At 42.4% G+C, this 14,639-nt stretch overlaps 1 protein-coding gene across 6 annotated transcripts in view; it reads right to left on the reverse strand.

Annotated features, from left to right (window-relative positions):
- ABR (ABR activator of RhoGEF and GTPase) overlaps positions 1 to 14,639 on the reverse strand; it is a 716,822-nt gene that overhangs the window by 194,793 nt on the left and 507,390 nt on the right. For 5 of the 6 annotated variants that reach the window (XM_082247579.1, XM_082247581.1, XM_082247580.1 and 2 more), the window contains one exon: positions 13,259 to 13,319. In XM_082247579.1, coding sequence (XP_082103705.1) covers positions 13,259 to 13,319 — 61 coding nt within the window. Of the gene's footprint in view, positions 1 to 11,398; positions 11,573 to 13,258; positions 13,320 to 14,639 lie in introns of those variants that run through there. The other variant, XM_082247584.1, reaches the window with a different exon arrangement.

The raw sequence follows: 14,639 nt of genomic DNA on the forward strand, positions 1-14,639 counted from the left end.
CAGCTCTGCAGCATGGAGATTCAGCAGATAGACGTCTCAGAGGAAGTGACCTGGAAGGACATGAGGCTTAACTGCCTGTGTAGCTCCAGGCTGCAACAAAATGGTGCCAATTCAAAAGCATAGGAAGCTCAGGTAAAATGAACGCTGTACCTTACACACAGAGAGCCGATGCCCACGCCTAAGATGGTGACCGGAATCACTGCCATACGGTCAGGACCCAGGCATGAGGCCACCTCAGGAATCCACCTAACAGGACACACAGGACAAAAAATTGAGTCCTGTTATACCCAGGAGTGGGCCCACATCTCCCTCCCCCAGAGGCAGCTAGGGACACAGGGGGCTCAGCATTACTCACCATACCATGGACCGGGTGGGCTCCGCTCTGGGCAGACTGCCTCCAACCCTGAGTGCAGGTGCTGCCAGCCGAGGGGTACCCTGCGACTCAGGGCGTTCCAGTTTGATGCGAGACAACTACTTGCAGGTTTGTCCCTCCACAGGATCTCTGTCGTGGCGAGGCCTAGTGCGGGACCATAACCTGCTCACGTTGGCTAGGCTGGGAGATCATAATGATCTAGATTATCCAGTGCGAAACCTTAGTCGGCTGTCACTTGTAGATCGCCAGAAGGATCCCCCTGACACTAGCTAGCGATAGTGAGTAAAGAGAAATAAACAAAAATATTCTGAAAAGAATAAAAAAAAAACTGAGACCGAAGTCCCAGCAGGAAACCTAGGTCCTACTCCTTCACTAGGCAGCAAGAAACTGATTTGAGAGCACAGTGTGTGTGGGGTTATGCCGAGAAGGACAGCCCCTATAGGCGTGTCTGTGAATTTTTTCACTGCCTAGGCTACTCCTGTAGATGGCGCATAACCCAATGGTAAAGAAGCAAAGCTTCTGCGTCTGTCAATGGATGATAGAGAAAAATGACCTACTTACCTAAATCAATGTATTTTTTTTTTTTTTTTAAAGTCTTGCCAATCCAAATATCTCTTCATTATGAATGAAATTCAAAACCAGGTAATGCGTTTTATATGGCGCAATCGCAAACCTTGAATATCAAAGTATGTACTGATTCAAACCCAATCCTATGGAGGCTTAGGAGTCCAAAATTTTCTGAGGTATTTTCAGGCTGCACAGTTGTATCAATTAATAAAATCTGATGTTTGTTACGAAACCCCACTTTGGGTTAATCTGGAGGCAGAGGCCCTCTGTTGTCTATTCACAATTTACTGTGGTAACATCCACAAGATAGATCTTCCATCTCTAACCCTATTTCTTGCCATTTTCTGCAAGTTTGGGACACACCTACCTACCCGTCTATTTACAATTTACTGTGTTAACATCAACAAGATAGATCTTCCATCTCTAACCTTATTTCTCGCCATTTTCTGCAAGTACTCCACATCTACCATTGTTATCGATCTTTTGAAACACTGCTTTTGCACCCAGTTTTAAGTCGCTACAAGCTTTTTCACATGCTTGTGTCCGCCAAAGACATAAAATAATTTTTGTCTTTAAGCATCCCACCCCCTTCATCAGTCTGAGCTGTTCTTCTATTTGCAAGTTAAACATGTCTCCTCCACAATTCAATTTAAGGGGAGACACACATCTTACCCTTTATTATTCCAAAAGGACTCCATGACCCCCATTTCCCAGGAACGATCTCCCTATACAATCCATTACCTTTCTACAGTTATTACCTTTTGTATCACTTGACCCCCTAATTAAAATACTGTATAATAATAATTTCCAAATTTACCCCAGAAACTCTCTTCTAGGTGAGCAATTGTCAAAAGGACTTCGATGTACACTTAGAACGTGATAAATGGGATCAAACTGGGCATTCCACCAAGCCCTGCTCTCGAGACGCTACAGTGGTTGAGACCAACTACAAAGTACTTTTCAGCTAAAACACTAAGCCGCTGCCTTGCAATTAGCAGCCATGTTGTCAGTTTGCCATATCAACTGCTTCAGTTGGCCTATCAGGTCTACAGGAGGCATGTGCAGGCCTGATATGCAGCCCTACGACCAACAGATGTAGCATAGATAGCAGGTTGACAGGTTAAATTAGCAAATTTTCCATTTTAAATCTTATAAAAGGAACATACTTTCTATTTATACAATAGAGAAAGGTTGGGACACCAGGCAGCTTCTTCCTGCTTTCTGCTACAAATGTCTTTTCACTTCCTGTTTTATAAAGTAAGGAAAATTCTCCTGGTTAGTTCTTCTGTTAGAAGTGGAACCAACTGGAGGGCAGTAAGACAAGTTGTAAAGAGAGATTGAAGCAATGCCATAGTAACTATGTTGCCTTTACATTTGGACCATAAAACTTGTATGCTTTAGGAACTATTTTCCAAACATTATGACCCAATCGTAATCCATGTCTTTCTTTAATGATGAAGTCATTCTCTGACAAAATGTGTTGCATGCAGAGAGATAGGTGCTATGTGATGGATGTGTCATATGCTACATTAATACTGATGTAAGTGCAATTCTAATTTAACAAACAAGCTTTGTGGGAAGTTACACTATCACAAGCTTTCATTTTATTTGGTGCATCGCATGGACCTGTTGTCCAGATAATGGAGGATGGTCGATATAACTGCTAGGAGAGTACCTTTATAAAATTACTACCTTGAAATCATAAAGCACTGTCATTGGCTCACTGCAGTCCTGGAAGCAATGTGTACTGCACATTGGATTCTTCTAAAGTATATACTAGTGTAGCATGGTAATTTTTTTCTAGTTGTAAAGAATAAGCAGATTCCAATCCAGCCCTTTCTTTGGTTCTGCAAAAAAAGTAAAAGGGTGCAAACCGTTTTTTGGGGCCTAAACCAACTTGAATGTGGGCAAATGTTTACACAGAGATTTATTGCAAATTGTGTAGATCTGTATAAAAAATGGACAGACAGAACACTCCTCTGAAAGAGGCATTAAACAAGTCATATAAACCTTTGTATCTATAGGAATTGTGGAGAAGTTCATTTTCAAAATTCTCAACACAAGCATAATCTTGGCAGGCTGCTAGCACTCTGATGTAAGCACACAGCAGGTGTTTTAAAGTTTTTAGGGCTCTTGCAACTGGCAGTACAGAGAAAAATACACTTGTGTATTTTTGCCAAAAACATACTACACTTTGGCACTTATTCTTGCATGAGCATATCTTTCAAAAATCGGATTTTTGTAAGATCTTACCGTAAAATCCTTTTCTCTTAGCTCATTGACAGACGTAGTCTTCTTGATTCACATCAATTGGGTTATGTTGTCTCCGCAGGAGTAGGACTAGGCAGAAAGAAAAAACGTTCTGGCTCCACCCTAGGGGCAGTCCCAGAGAGTATATCCTCCCTCTCTCTGCTACAAGGAATCAGTTCTGTTATAAAGCAGCAACAGAGAATTTAACCCAACCCAACTCAATGATAGAGGGGCGGGTACTACGTCTGTCAATGAGCTAAGAGAAAAGGATTTTACGGCAAGATCTTACAAAAATCCGATTTTCTCTGTCGCTCATTGACAGACGTAGTCTTCTTGATTCACATCAATTGGGACATCCAGAAGCAGTGCCACAAATGAGGGGTGGGATTGACAGAAATCAAAATCCAATCTAGAAGGCCCAACCGGTGCCAACTAGAAGTTTTAAAGGCTCATTATAAGCAAAGAATGAGACTCAAATAAAAATTCCAACGGAAAAAAACCCTCGAGGTAGACCACTGGTCTCCTCAAATGGCAGCCTGCAAAACCTTGCGGCCAAACGAGGCATCAGACGATGCCATTACATCAACTTTATAATGTTTTGTAAAGGTATGCACCGACGACCAGGTAGCCGCCTTGCACACCTGGACCACTGACGCCTGATGGCGAAAGGCCCATGACGCACTAAGTTGGATTCGGACGAAGAACCACCTTATCTCTATGAACCACCAGATATGGGGAACGACAAGATAATGCGGCCAGTTCTGACACCCTGCGTGCAGAAGTGATAGCCACCAAGAAGGCCACCTTCTGGGACAACGTAGGTAGAGGAATCTCCCTAATATCTTCAAAGGGAGGTTTCTGAAGAACCGACAATACTAAATTAAGATCCCAGGGTGGTAACGGCGCGCGCACTGGCGGAGCCAGATGTCGCACCCCCCGGATGAAATTCCGCGGGGTGGGGGGTTGTTGACCACTCCGGACGCCTCGACTCTCTGGTTCCTGGCGTCCAAGCGAGACTTTTAACTCGCAAGGTCAGTCCCTCCAATGGGACTCCGTCGCGGCCGACCCAGCGCGGAGCTCTGGTCTGAACGCGCTCATAGGCAGAAACCGGGGTGACCACTGGATCTCAACATCCGGCCCCGCATACTTACTTGAATGTGTCGCGGCCGACCAAGCACGATGCAATGGTCTGCGCGCGCTCGTAGGCCGGCTGGGGTGACCACTAGTGTTGCCCAGATCCGGCATAATTGCTTAAAGATCTCACAGGAAAAAACACTGGAGAAAACTACCTAAAAAAATATTTTTTCTAAAAAAAAAATCTTGCCAGGACCAAAAGATCCCAGCAAGGAACTTAGGTCCTTACTCCTGACTAGACAGAAAAAAACTGATTCCTTGTAGCAGAGAGAGGGAGGATATACCCTCTGGGACTGCCCCTAGGGTGGAGCCAGAACATTTTTTCTTTCTGCCTAGTCCTACTCCTGCGGAGACAACATAACCCAATTGATGTGAATCAAGAAGACTACGTCTGTCAATGAGCGACAGAGAAATGTAGAATTCTGAAAAAAAAAAAAAAAAGGCCATAAACAATTGCCGGCGTATACATGGGCATAATATATATCTGTAGCCAAAAAAACGCTACAGCTGTGCCTCCTGGGAGCCACAACAAGCAGCATATTTTATGCTTTGAGGCTGTAAGCCTAATGTACGACCATGTGCAAGAGCCCTTTAGAAAGTAACTGAAACATGACTTTAGCGTCTCTGTTGTGATCTCTGAGGATAAATAACTTCACATTGTCAGCTGACAAAGGAGGCGTAGTTTTGCCTCCGAAACGCATTCCTGATTGGCTATAGTCTGTGGTAACTGACTGCTTTTTGGTCGAGTCTCCCATGGTGGCTCTCTGGTGGTTTGCCCAGATCCCTGGCTTCCACAGCACTCCTGTCATCTCAATGGTCTCTGTCGGGAATGGATTCGGCACTGGCGGCTCCACATAGAGGTTGTTATATGCCTGTTTTATGCAACTTTTGTAAGTGCAACTTTATTGTATTTTAACATACAGTATCTAACAAAAGTGAGTACACCCCTCACATTTTTGTAAATATTTTATTATATCTTTTCCTGTGACAACACTGAAGAAATGACACTTTGCTACAATGTAAAGTAGTGAGTGTACAGCTTGTATAACAGTGTAAATTTGCTGTCCCCTCAAAATAACACACAGCTATTGTGTAAACTGCTGGCAACAAAAGTGAGTACAATCCTAAGTGAAAATGTCCAAGTTGGGCCCAAAGTGTCAATATTTTGTGTGGCCACCATTATTTTCCAGCACTGGGCATGGAGTTCACCAGAGCTACACAGGTTGCCACTGGAATCCTCTTCCACTCCTCCATGATGACATCACAGAGCTAGTTGATGTTAAGAGACCTTGCGCTCCTCCACCTTCCGTTTTGAGGATGCTCCACAGATGCTCAATAGGATTTAGGTCTGGAGAACTGCTTGGCCAGTCCATCACCTTCTACCCTCAGTTTCTTTAGCAAAGCAGTGGTCATCTTGGAGGTGTGTTTGGAGTCGTTCTGTTGGAATACTGCCCGTGGCCGAGTCCTCAAAGGGAGGAGATCATGCTCTGCTTCAGTACGTCACAGTGCATGTTGCCATTTATGGTTCCCTCAATGAACTGTAGCTCCCCAGTGCCAGCATCACTCATGCAGCCCCCGATCCTGACACTCCCACCACCATGCTTGACTGTAGGCAAGACACACTTGTCTTTGTACTCCTCACCTGGTTGCCACCACACACACTTGACACATCTGAACCAAATAGGTTTATCTTGGTCTCATCAGACCACAGGACATGGTTCCAGTAATCCATGTCCTTAGTTTGCTTGTCTTCAGCAAACTGTTTGTGGGCTTTCTTGTGCATCATCTTTAGAAGAGGCTGTCTTCTGGGACGACAGCCATGAAGACCAACTTGATGCAGTGTGCGGCATATGGTCTAAGCACTGACAGGCTAACCCACACCCCTTCAAACTCTGCAGCAATACTAGCAGCACTCTTTTTCCCAAAGACAACCTCTGGATATGACGCTGAGCATGTGCACTCATTTCTTTGGTCGACCATGTTGAGGCCTGTTTGAAGTAGAACCTGTCTTGTTAAACCGTTGTATGGTCTTGGCCACCGTGCTGCAACTCGGTTTCAGGGCCTTGGCAATCTTCTTACAGCCTAGGCCATCATTATGTAGAGCAACAATCCTTTTTTTTTTTTGATCCTCAGAGAGTTCTTTGCCATGAGGTGTCATGTTGAACTTCCAGTGACTAGTATGAGAGAGTGAGAGTGCCAAGACTAAATTTAACACACCTGCTCCCCCATTCACACCTGAGACATTGCAACACTAACTAATCACATGACACTGGGGAGGGCAAATGGCTCATTGGGCCTAATTTGGAAATTTTTACTTAGGGGTGTATTCGCTTTTGTTGCCAGTGGTTTAGACATTAATGGCTGTATGTTGAGTTATTTTGAAGGAACAGAAAATTTACACTGTTATACAAAGCTACACACTCACTAATTTACATTGTAGTAAAGTGTAATTTCTTCAGTGTTGTCACAAGAAAAGGTATAATAAAACATTTACAAAAATGTGAGGGGTGTACTCACTTTTGTGAGATACTGTACACTGTTGAATAAATCCTGTTACACCATTGGCGGCTTGGCGCCTCTTTCTCCTCCTCCCCTTCTGTTGCAGCATTCAGGTTCCCAGCCCGTCCAAAGAGGCAGCCTAACTCCAGCCAGCTAGTCAGCAAGAGACTATCCACTAATTGATTATACCAAAAAACCTCTGGGGTAATATAGGTCTATATATACATGCATATATTTGTCATTTTATATAATTGTTTATCAGCATTATTTGAGGCGTGCCTACTCTCATCTGATGTAGTCCCTCATACACCATTTGATCAGATTACTTAGGATCACCCCTTTATTGTAACAAGCATGAAGTGTAGTGCTGAGTGTTTTTCTCTTTAAACCTAGATTGACACCTGGGCAGAGCATATTTTTGTGATTCTGAAGCTTTTTTGCATGTGTATTAAACTTAAGGAGTTTGTCTCAATGGCTAGGCAAAGGGGGAGAAGAGCCGTTCTAAAGGTGGAGAGGAATTCTTTAGCCATAAAAACATAAAAATTGCAATAACACAGGAAAATGCACATCACACATGTTTACAGACAATTCCACTGAAGTTTAGAGAGCCCAAAATGCTCGAAAAAAGCTCATGTACTTTTCAAGTGTAGGGAAACTGAGCGTACAAGTGTGAACAGGGACAAATAGAAAAAAGATGGAATTCTGTGTAGTCAGGCATATGGAAATGAGCAGAAAAAACGCTCAGGTGTGAATAGGGGCTAAGGCCCGGTTTACACTGCTGTGACTTTGACACAACTTGCATATGGCTACTTTAACCAAGGTCAATGCAAGTCATGCTGAAGTCACGCCAAAAGTAAGTTGGAAGGACTCAAGTAGCTCCTATTAGAGCGGTTCTATTGCACTTAATGGAGCGTGACTTGTTATGCAACTTGTGCTTTCAAAGTCGGAGTACATGTCGCACTAGTGTGAACCGGGCCTGACACTTCAACCTCTATACCATCCAATCACTATTAATTGGAATCAGATCTGTTGTGTTGCTAGCAACAAGAGGTATGAAAAGGAGTATCGCTCTCCCTAAATGTCTGATAGGAACTGATTTTACACATTCCTACAGACCTTATTTATTAAATTGTGATGGAAAGCTCTTTTTACATAACTAATCAAGATTTTAGCTTTAATTTTCCACTGCATTATGAATGTATGTGTGTAATGATAATAAATCCCAATGTTAGGAAAATATTAACCTGAAATTAGAAGGAGCTCATTTTATTAATTTCACAATCAGAGGCCTAAGACAACTTGGAGGCCCTTTTGGGTCATTCAGTTATGTACCCTAAAAACACTGCACATTGGATAAAGGAACACTGTTCATGAGAGGATCATAGAGGCTGCTACCAATGAACTCTCTTTTGGGAATGCTATTTCTCTTGTTGCCACCTTGATACTTTGGTTTCAAGGCTGTCTGAGTAGCCAACCTGGAATTAGTAAAGAAAGAAGGCGGCCTGACACTCTTCTGACATTTAAAGGAGAAGTACAGCCAACGCTTGTTTGGCTGTACTTCTGTGGATTATTGCAAATTGTCTACATCTGGGTCACAAGAGTTCGTTCTGCACTCTTGCGACCCATTTTCAGCAGACAGTGGGCTGAAGGGCACAGATCCGGTCCAGGCTCGGGCGGGATCCGCCCACATGCCTGGACGGGCAACTGGCTCAGCCTCTCAGCAAGCTGCTGAGAACCTGGGCCCGAGGCTCCTACCCCCTCCACAACCCAGCGTTCCAGTGAGTGAGGGGGGCAGAGCAGATAGTGGTAACTGACAGTCACTAGCTCTCTGCTCAGAGAGCTATGAGAACTGTAAGATCTGCGATGTTTGAACGCTCAGTTCTTAGTGTTAGAGCCCGCAAGGGTCAGATGCAGCATCAGACCAATGCTGCACCAACCTAGGTAAGTATGATTGGGGGAAAGGAAAAAAAAACCTACTTCTCTGTGGTCCTCCAGCATTGACAAACCGTTAGGTTAAGGTTAAGTTACGTATGGAGTACGGCTGGGTTTCTTCTATATGCAACAAAAAAAAAGTGTTTGTGTTTTATGAAAGGGTTAAATACCAGCGCTATGGAGTTTCAGTACCTTAATTGAACTAGGATAGTGGTTATTGTGGTGTAAGCTGCCCCCAACCTACCTCTGAGGTAGTAAATTGGAAAAAGTGCAAGAGAGGTTGGGACCAGCGCTACCACTTTAAATCAAAAATGTGTATTTGTGCGGTTTCATAAACTGTATAAATCATACGTATTTATAAAGTGCATATAGTGCGTTTATAATTGCAACGTGCTGCGTGCTAGTAAAACTTCAGTAAAACTCCAGATTACGTCATATGACGAAACGCGTAGGGCGTGGTTTTGGTACGTCCGTACGTCACTTCCGGGAACGGTGGTTTGAGCCGGTGGAACGCGGAAGCGGCTCGGCGAACATGCTGATAGTGAACTCCTTAAATGTGAGTGGATGCTAAGTTGCTCTATTCTTATCAACATATACTAAGCAATGGAGGCTTATCTTTTATTCTAGTGACCGAGGAGTGCTGAGCCACCTGTCTTACAAGTGCGGTAAGCAGCGGTGCAAGTGGTGGAGATCCACTGGCGCCATATATTGTTACAAGAACATAATCACTCACGTGGTTAATGGTATCAGTAGCACTCAGCACTTTCTATATGTATATATGATATATGGTACACTGAGCACAGCCCATGCTATTTTACTGAAGTTTTACTAGCACGCAGCACTTTGCAATTTTAAACGCACTATATGCACTTTATAAATACGTATGATTTATACAGTTTATGAAACCGCACAAATACACATTTTTGATTTAAAGTGGTAGCGCCGGTCCCAACATGTTTGTGTTTTATAACTACGTGACGATTTTAACACCCCCACCGATCAGCACATCTTATAAAACTTCACACAAATGCCTTTCATTGGAAGCCGCATCTCTACTTGTCATAAGAATCCACTCTCACTCTTTTACTGCTACACAAGGCGAAAGAAGAATTTTTATGAACAGCTCGATAAAGTTCAGCCGCACGTGTCTATACAGCGATAGGGTGAGTTCTCAGAGCACAGACAACACCTTTTAGCACAGCAATTAAAATAAATTTCACATGATAACACATAGCTGCACATTTGTCACTATCATAAAATAATTTCTAGGAAAATTTGGCTTCATCATTTGTAAAGCTGTATCCGGTGGCATAAATCCTTGTATATCTAGTGATGACATTTATGGACTATAAATTATTTGTTTGCATTAAATGTTGGGTATTAATAAATAAAGAACCAATATCCAGGCTTATGAAGCAAACAGGGATTTGATTATTCGTTATAAATATAATGGAGATGAAAATGAACAGTGACAACAGTTTAAACCAATGGGAATGTAAAAGCAAAAAAGGGACCATGTACAATGGTGGCATGTCCACACTACTGCCATTTTTTCACACTGTGAATTTGTATAAATCCACATACATTTTTTCCAGGACTGGAGTGACCTGTAACACTTGCAAACATACTCTGCAGGATCAAAATTTCCTTTTATTAATGAAGTCAGCTGTTGATTTTTAGGAACCATGGAAACAATCAGCAACTTCAAGATACTGGCCTCCAATCTCAGAAAAAGCCTAAGGCATTACTACGTTAAATTCTGCACGTCTTTTACAAAAACAACCACACAAAAGGCTATACTGTGACCTGCACAAGGTCATGAGAACATCATATATACGTTGCCAGGATATAGACAAGGAGCTCCTGGGACACAGCTTATTGGCTTAGCCATCACAGCAAACAGTCACCTATGTCTATTGTTCATCCAGTGACCTGAATGCATCAGTCTGCAGTGTGTCTGACCCTCCCCGAAACCAGGATCCAGCCATACAGGAAGCTGATGCCTGCTGGAAAGCAGAGTTCTGCCATCAGGAACGCCCCTCTCCACAAGGCAGACTTTATGGCAATGAGACTTTTCACTAAACCTCAATGTACAAATCGTTATCACTGAAAGAATTACATCTAGCTAGTAGACTTTCCTCTTTTTTTCCAGAAGAGACACATGGCTGAACACATACAAAGCCATCTCATAACTCCATTCACCTATTTGGTCGCTCACTCCAAGAACAGCGAATGAATGCAATTTGCTTTTTCACAAGGCACTATCTACAACTAGCATATCACAAAGAGCGGAGCAGCTGGAGACGAAAGGCAAGGACGTGACAATTGAAGACAGGCTGAAAGCACTGACATAAAAAGAGCAGAGACGCTCTGTGCGGTGAAGCTTACAGTTCAAAAAGCATAACACACATTGCCTTCTCCTACAATAGTAACAATCTGTATAAAATCTTTTCAGCAAAAAACAGTGACAGATGAGCTGACGGCTACAATGAATGGAGCACAAGTTCCTATGGCCAATGCATTGTCTAAGGTAACTACTATCAGTGATCGTACATTATTATATCCACAAATTCTGACTTTTAGCTGGGAGAAGAAGCATGCACACTCACACCTACAACATGCAGAAGAGAAGATCCATTTTACCATAGGTGCAATTACAGCAAAGCCGAAAAATCAAGAGAATTTCCATCGCCCCAGCATCCGGCCATGTCTTGTCCCACTCCCCATCACCAGCCGGCACAAGCCAATCTGCTGGCTTCAGCACAACAGCAGTCACCTAACATGCAGGCTGACATATACACAGAGACATGCACTCCATGCAATGAGGAGGGGAGGGAAGGACTGAGCAGGAGGAGCCAGGCGGAGAGGAGTGTTCAAGGTGGACATCGTTGGCATTTTAAAGAGAGAATTAGTGAAGATAGTGTGCCCCCTCCCCACATTCCTCAGCGCTGCAACAAAAGCTTTTTCCCCAATGTACGAGAATCAATAGCAACAGCAATGGAGATCTCTGGTAAAAGAAACCTTCACATCCACTGCTGAATCAATGAGGTTAGAAAGAATTAACCATTGTGCTAGGAAGGATAGAGCAGGTTATAGAATACCAGGATAGAAGGATAATAATGTTGGAGATTCATTAGATGATTTTTATCAATTGTGGGCAGATTCGAGCGTTATATGTACTATACTGGTAGTGTATGGTCAAGGGCCCATTGAAAAGATCATGTTACTGCAACGCTTTTTTTTTTGCACAGGGTATAGGTGCATTATACTGCCCTTTAGAATGGCACCCCAAGACATGTGAGAACGCACCTGTGCTACAGACCACCACCACACACAAGCAGCGCTTTGTTATGCACTCTGTTGAATTAATAGTGCAAATGCTTTTTTTAGATGCACTGGCAACCCATTCAAAATTAAATAGACCGGGCTATAGGGGAGGTACAAAGAAACTATACAATACAGTAGCTTTGGTTGCTGATATTTTCCAGCATGCTGGGAATGTTATGATGGGTGAGAGTAAAACTGTTGCAAAGTAATGAGAAAAGCTAATGAGTTTGTGGCAGCACACATCAACACAATGGCACCTCAGTAAATCACTGTGAGAATGGTCAGTCTTTCTGCAAGAAATGATTAAATACATTTAGGGGTTGTTTTACAAAGGCAAATAGAGCTTAGAAAATGAAGTGAAGTTCTGATGACTTTCAATATCCAACCATACACACTTTTCCATGCATGTGATTGGGTATTCTTTGTAAAGTCAGGCTTCACCTTACTTACTAAGCCTTGGAGCAACTGCTTGCAGAGTGCACAGTATATTTGCCTTTGGTAAGTCAACCCCAGTGACTACTGAAGCCCCATAATCCTCTTATTTGTCAGACATCCAGAGCCCACAGGTAAATTCAACAGTGAAGATTGGAAAACAGAGAAAAAATAATACAGGGGCTTCGTACCAGTCTTATATAGTGTTTTATCTTTTTTTTTTTTTTTTTAAATATTGAATCATTTTCACATGGACCAATCAGATATCAGCTTTCGGCCTATAAGCATTTTCAGGGTAATGAATTATTCATTTCACTGAAGCCTTTATTGGCTGCTATGAGTTATGTCAGAATGTTACTTGACCCGTGTAATTATTAAAGACCAAAACAATTACATGCTGCTAAATATATAACGGACTATATAATAGGAGAGAATGCAAAAATGGTCTTCCGTTAGGAAGGGAAAGGGTGCTTGCACTAGCCTGGGAAGCCATTGTAGTTCTTATTAGGAAGGACTCTATTATCCAACGCTCACAAAATCACATAGCTAGTAAATGCTAAAGTGACCTTGAAAAATATGTATTTATGACAACAGCTCGGGATAGCCCAACCCAAACAGCAGATGTTCGCATTTCTATACACAGAATGATGAAAAATGGTGATCACAGGATAAAAGAACAAAGCAAGAGCAATAGGCTGGAAAATACAGATGCAATATCACACAGGTAGTAGAATTGATCGGTACCTTCCATGGTAACAGACGTTGGCTGCTCCTTTGAGTCCTTTGGTCCTTTCACCTTTAGATCCTGAAAAAGAAAGCTGAACTCAGAGAAAGCAAAAAACACTCCATTGAAGAAACTTTAATTTGGAAATACAGTAAACCCCCCTCCATTGCGGGGGTTACGTTCCGGACCCAGCCGTGAAAAGTGAAAATCCGCGAAATAGAAAAACCCTATTAAAATGCATTGTAGGCATGGTTTTTTTACTGTCACTGTACGTGTAAAAGCATTTTAAGGTCTTTAAACACACTTTTAAAACAATAGAAACTCATTTAAACACATAAAAGATACTGAGAGACATAGCAAGAGCTATGGAAAACACAAAAATATTTCATTTTTAAGGATTTATATAGTAAAATAACATTACAAAAAAAAAAAACGCAATATACCGGGACCGCAAAAACTGAACCGCGATGGAGCGGGGGTTTACTGTATGGCACATTTATATAACAATACATTGTACTGAAACAGAAGAAGAAGCAGCAGCTTTAAATCTCAATGGCCTCCTCAGTTAGAAGTTCTAGAAATCCTCCATCAGATTCAATATTCATATACTGTATATACTATATATATTCATATACTATAGTATATACTATATATTAAAGGTCTGAAGAGCCTATGAGTTCAGGATGTGTTAGCATTGTCTCAGGATGGATGGATGGATGGATGGATGCAATGGAGGTGTCTACAGGTGATGTTCTTCCATGAACAGAACAGCATGTAACACTCATTTACACTGTGTGTCAACACATCATCAGCTGAACACAGAAATACTTGACGAATGTCACAGAATGACTTGAACAGTTGCCAACTTTTAACTTTATTTTGCATAGTGTAGCGAAGGACAAAACACTTGTCTTTTTTTTCATCTACACTATTACCAAAAGTATTAGGACCCCTGCCTTTACACGCACATGAACTTTACCAGCATCCCCGTCTTCACTTCCAAGGGTTTAATATTGAGTTGGTCCACCCTTTGCAGCTATAATAGCTTCAACTCTTCTGGGAAGGCTGTGCACAATGTATAGGAAAGTCTCTATGGGAATGTTTGACCATCCTTCCAGAAGCGCATTTGTGAGGTCAGGCACTGATGTGGATGAGAAGACCTGGCTCGCAGTCTCGCTCTAATTTATAGACCGTGCTTTGTGCAAACGTGACATTGTCCAAAATGGCTTGTTATGCGGATGCCTTAAGAGTTTCCTTTACTGGAACTAAAGGGCCAAGTCCATCCCCTGAAAAACAACCCCACACCATAATCCTCCCCTCCAACGAATGACTTGGACAGGTGCATAAAGACACTGATGAGCAAGTTTGGGGTGGAGGAGCTTGACTGGCCTGACCTCAACC

This window comes from Pelophylax lessonae (assembly GCF_965119305.1).
Source record: "Pelophylax lessonae genome assembly, chromosome: 2".
Taxonomy (NCBI): Eukaryota; Metazoa; Chordata; class Amphibia; order Anura; family Ranidae; genus Pelophylax; species Pelophylax lessonae.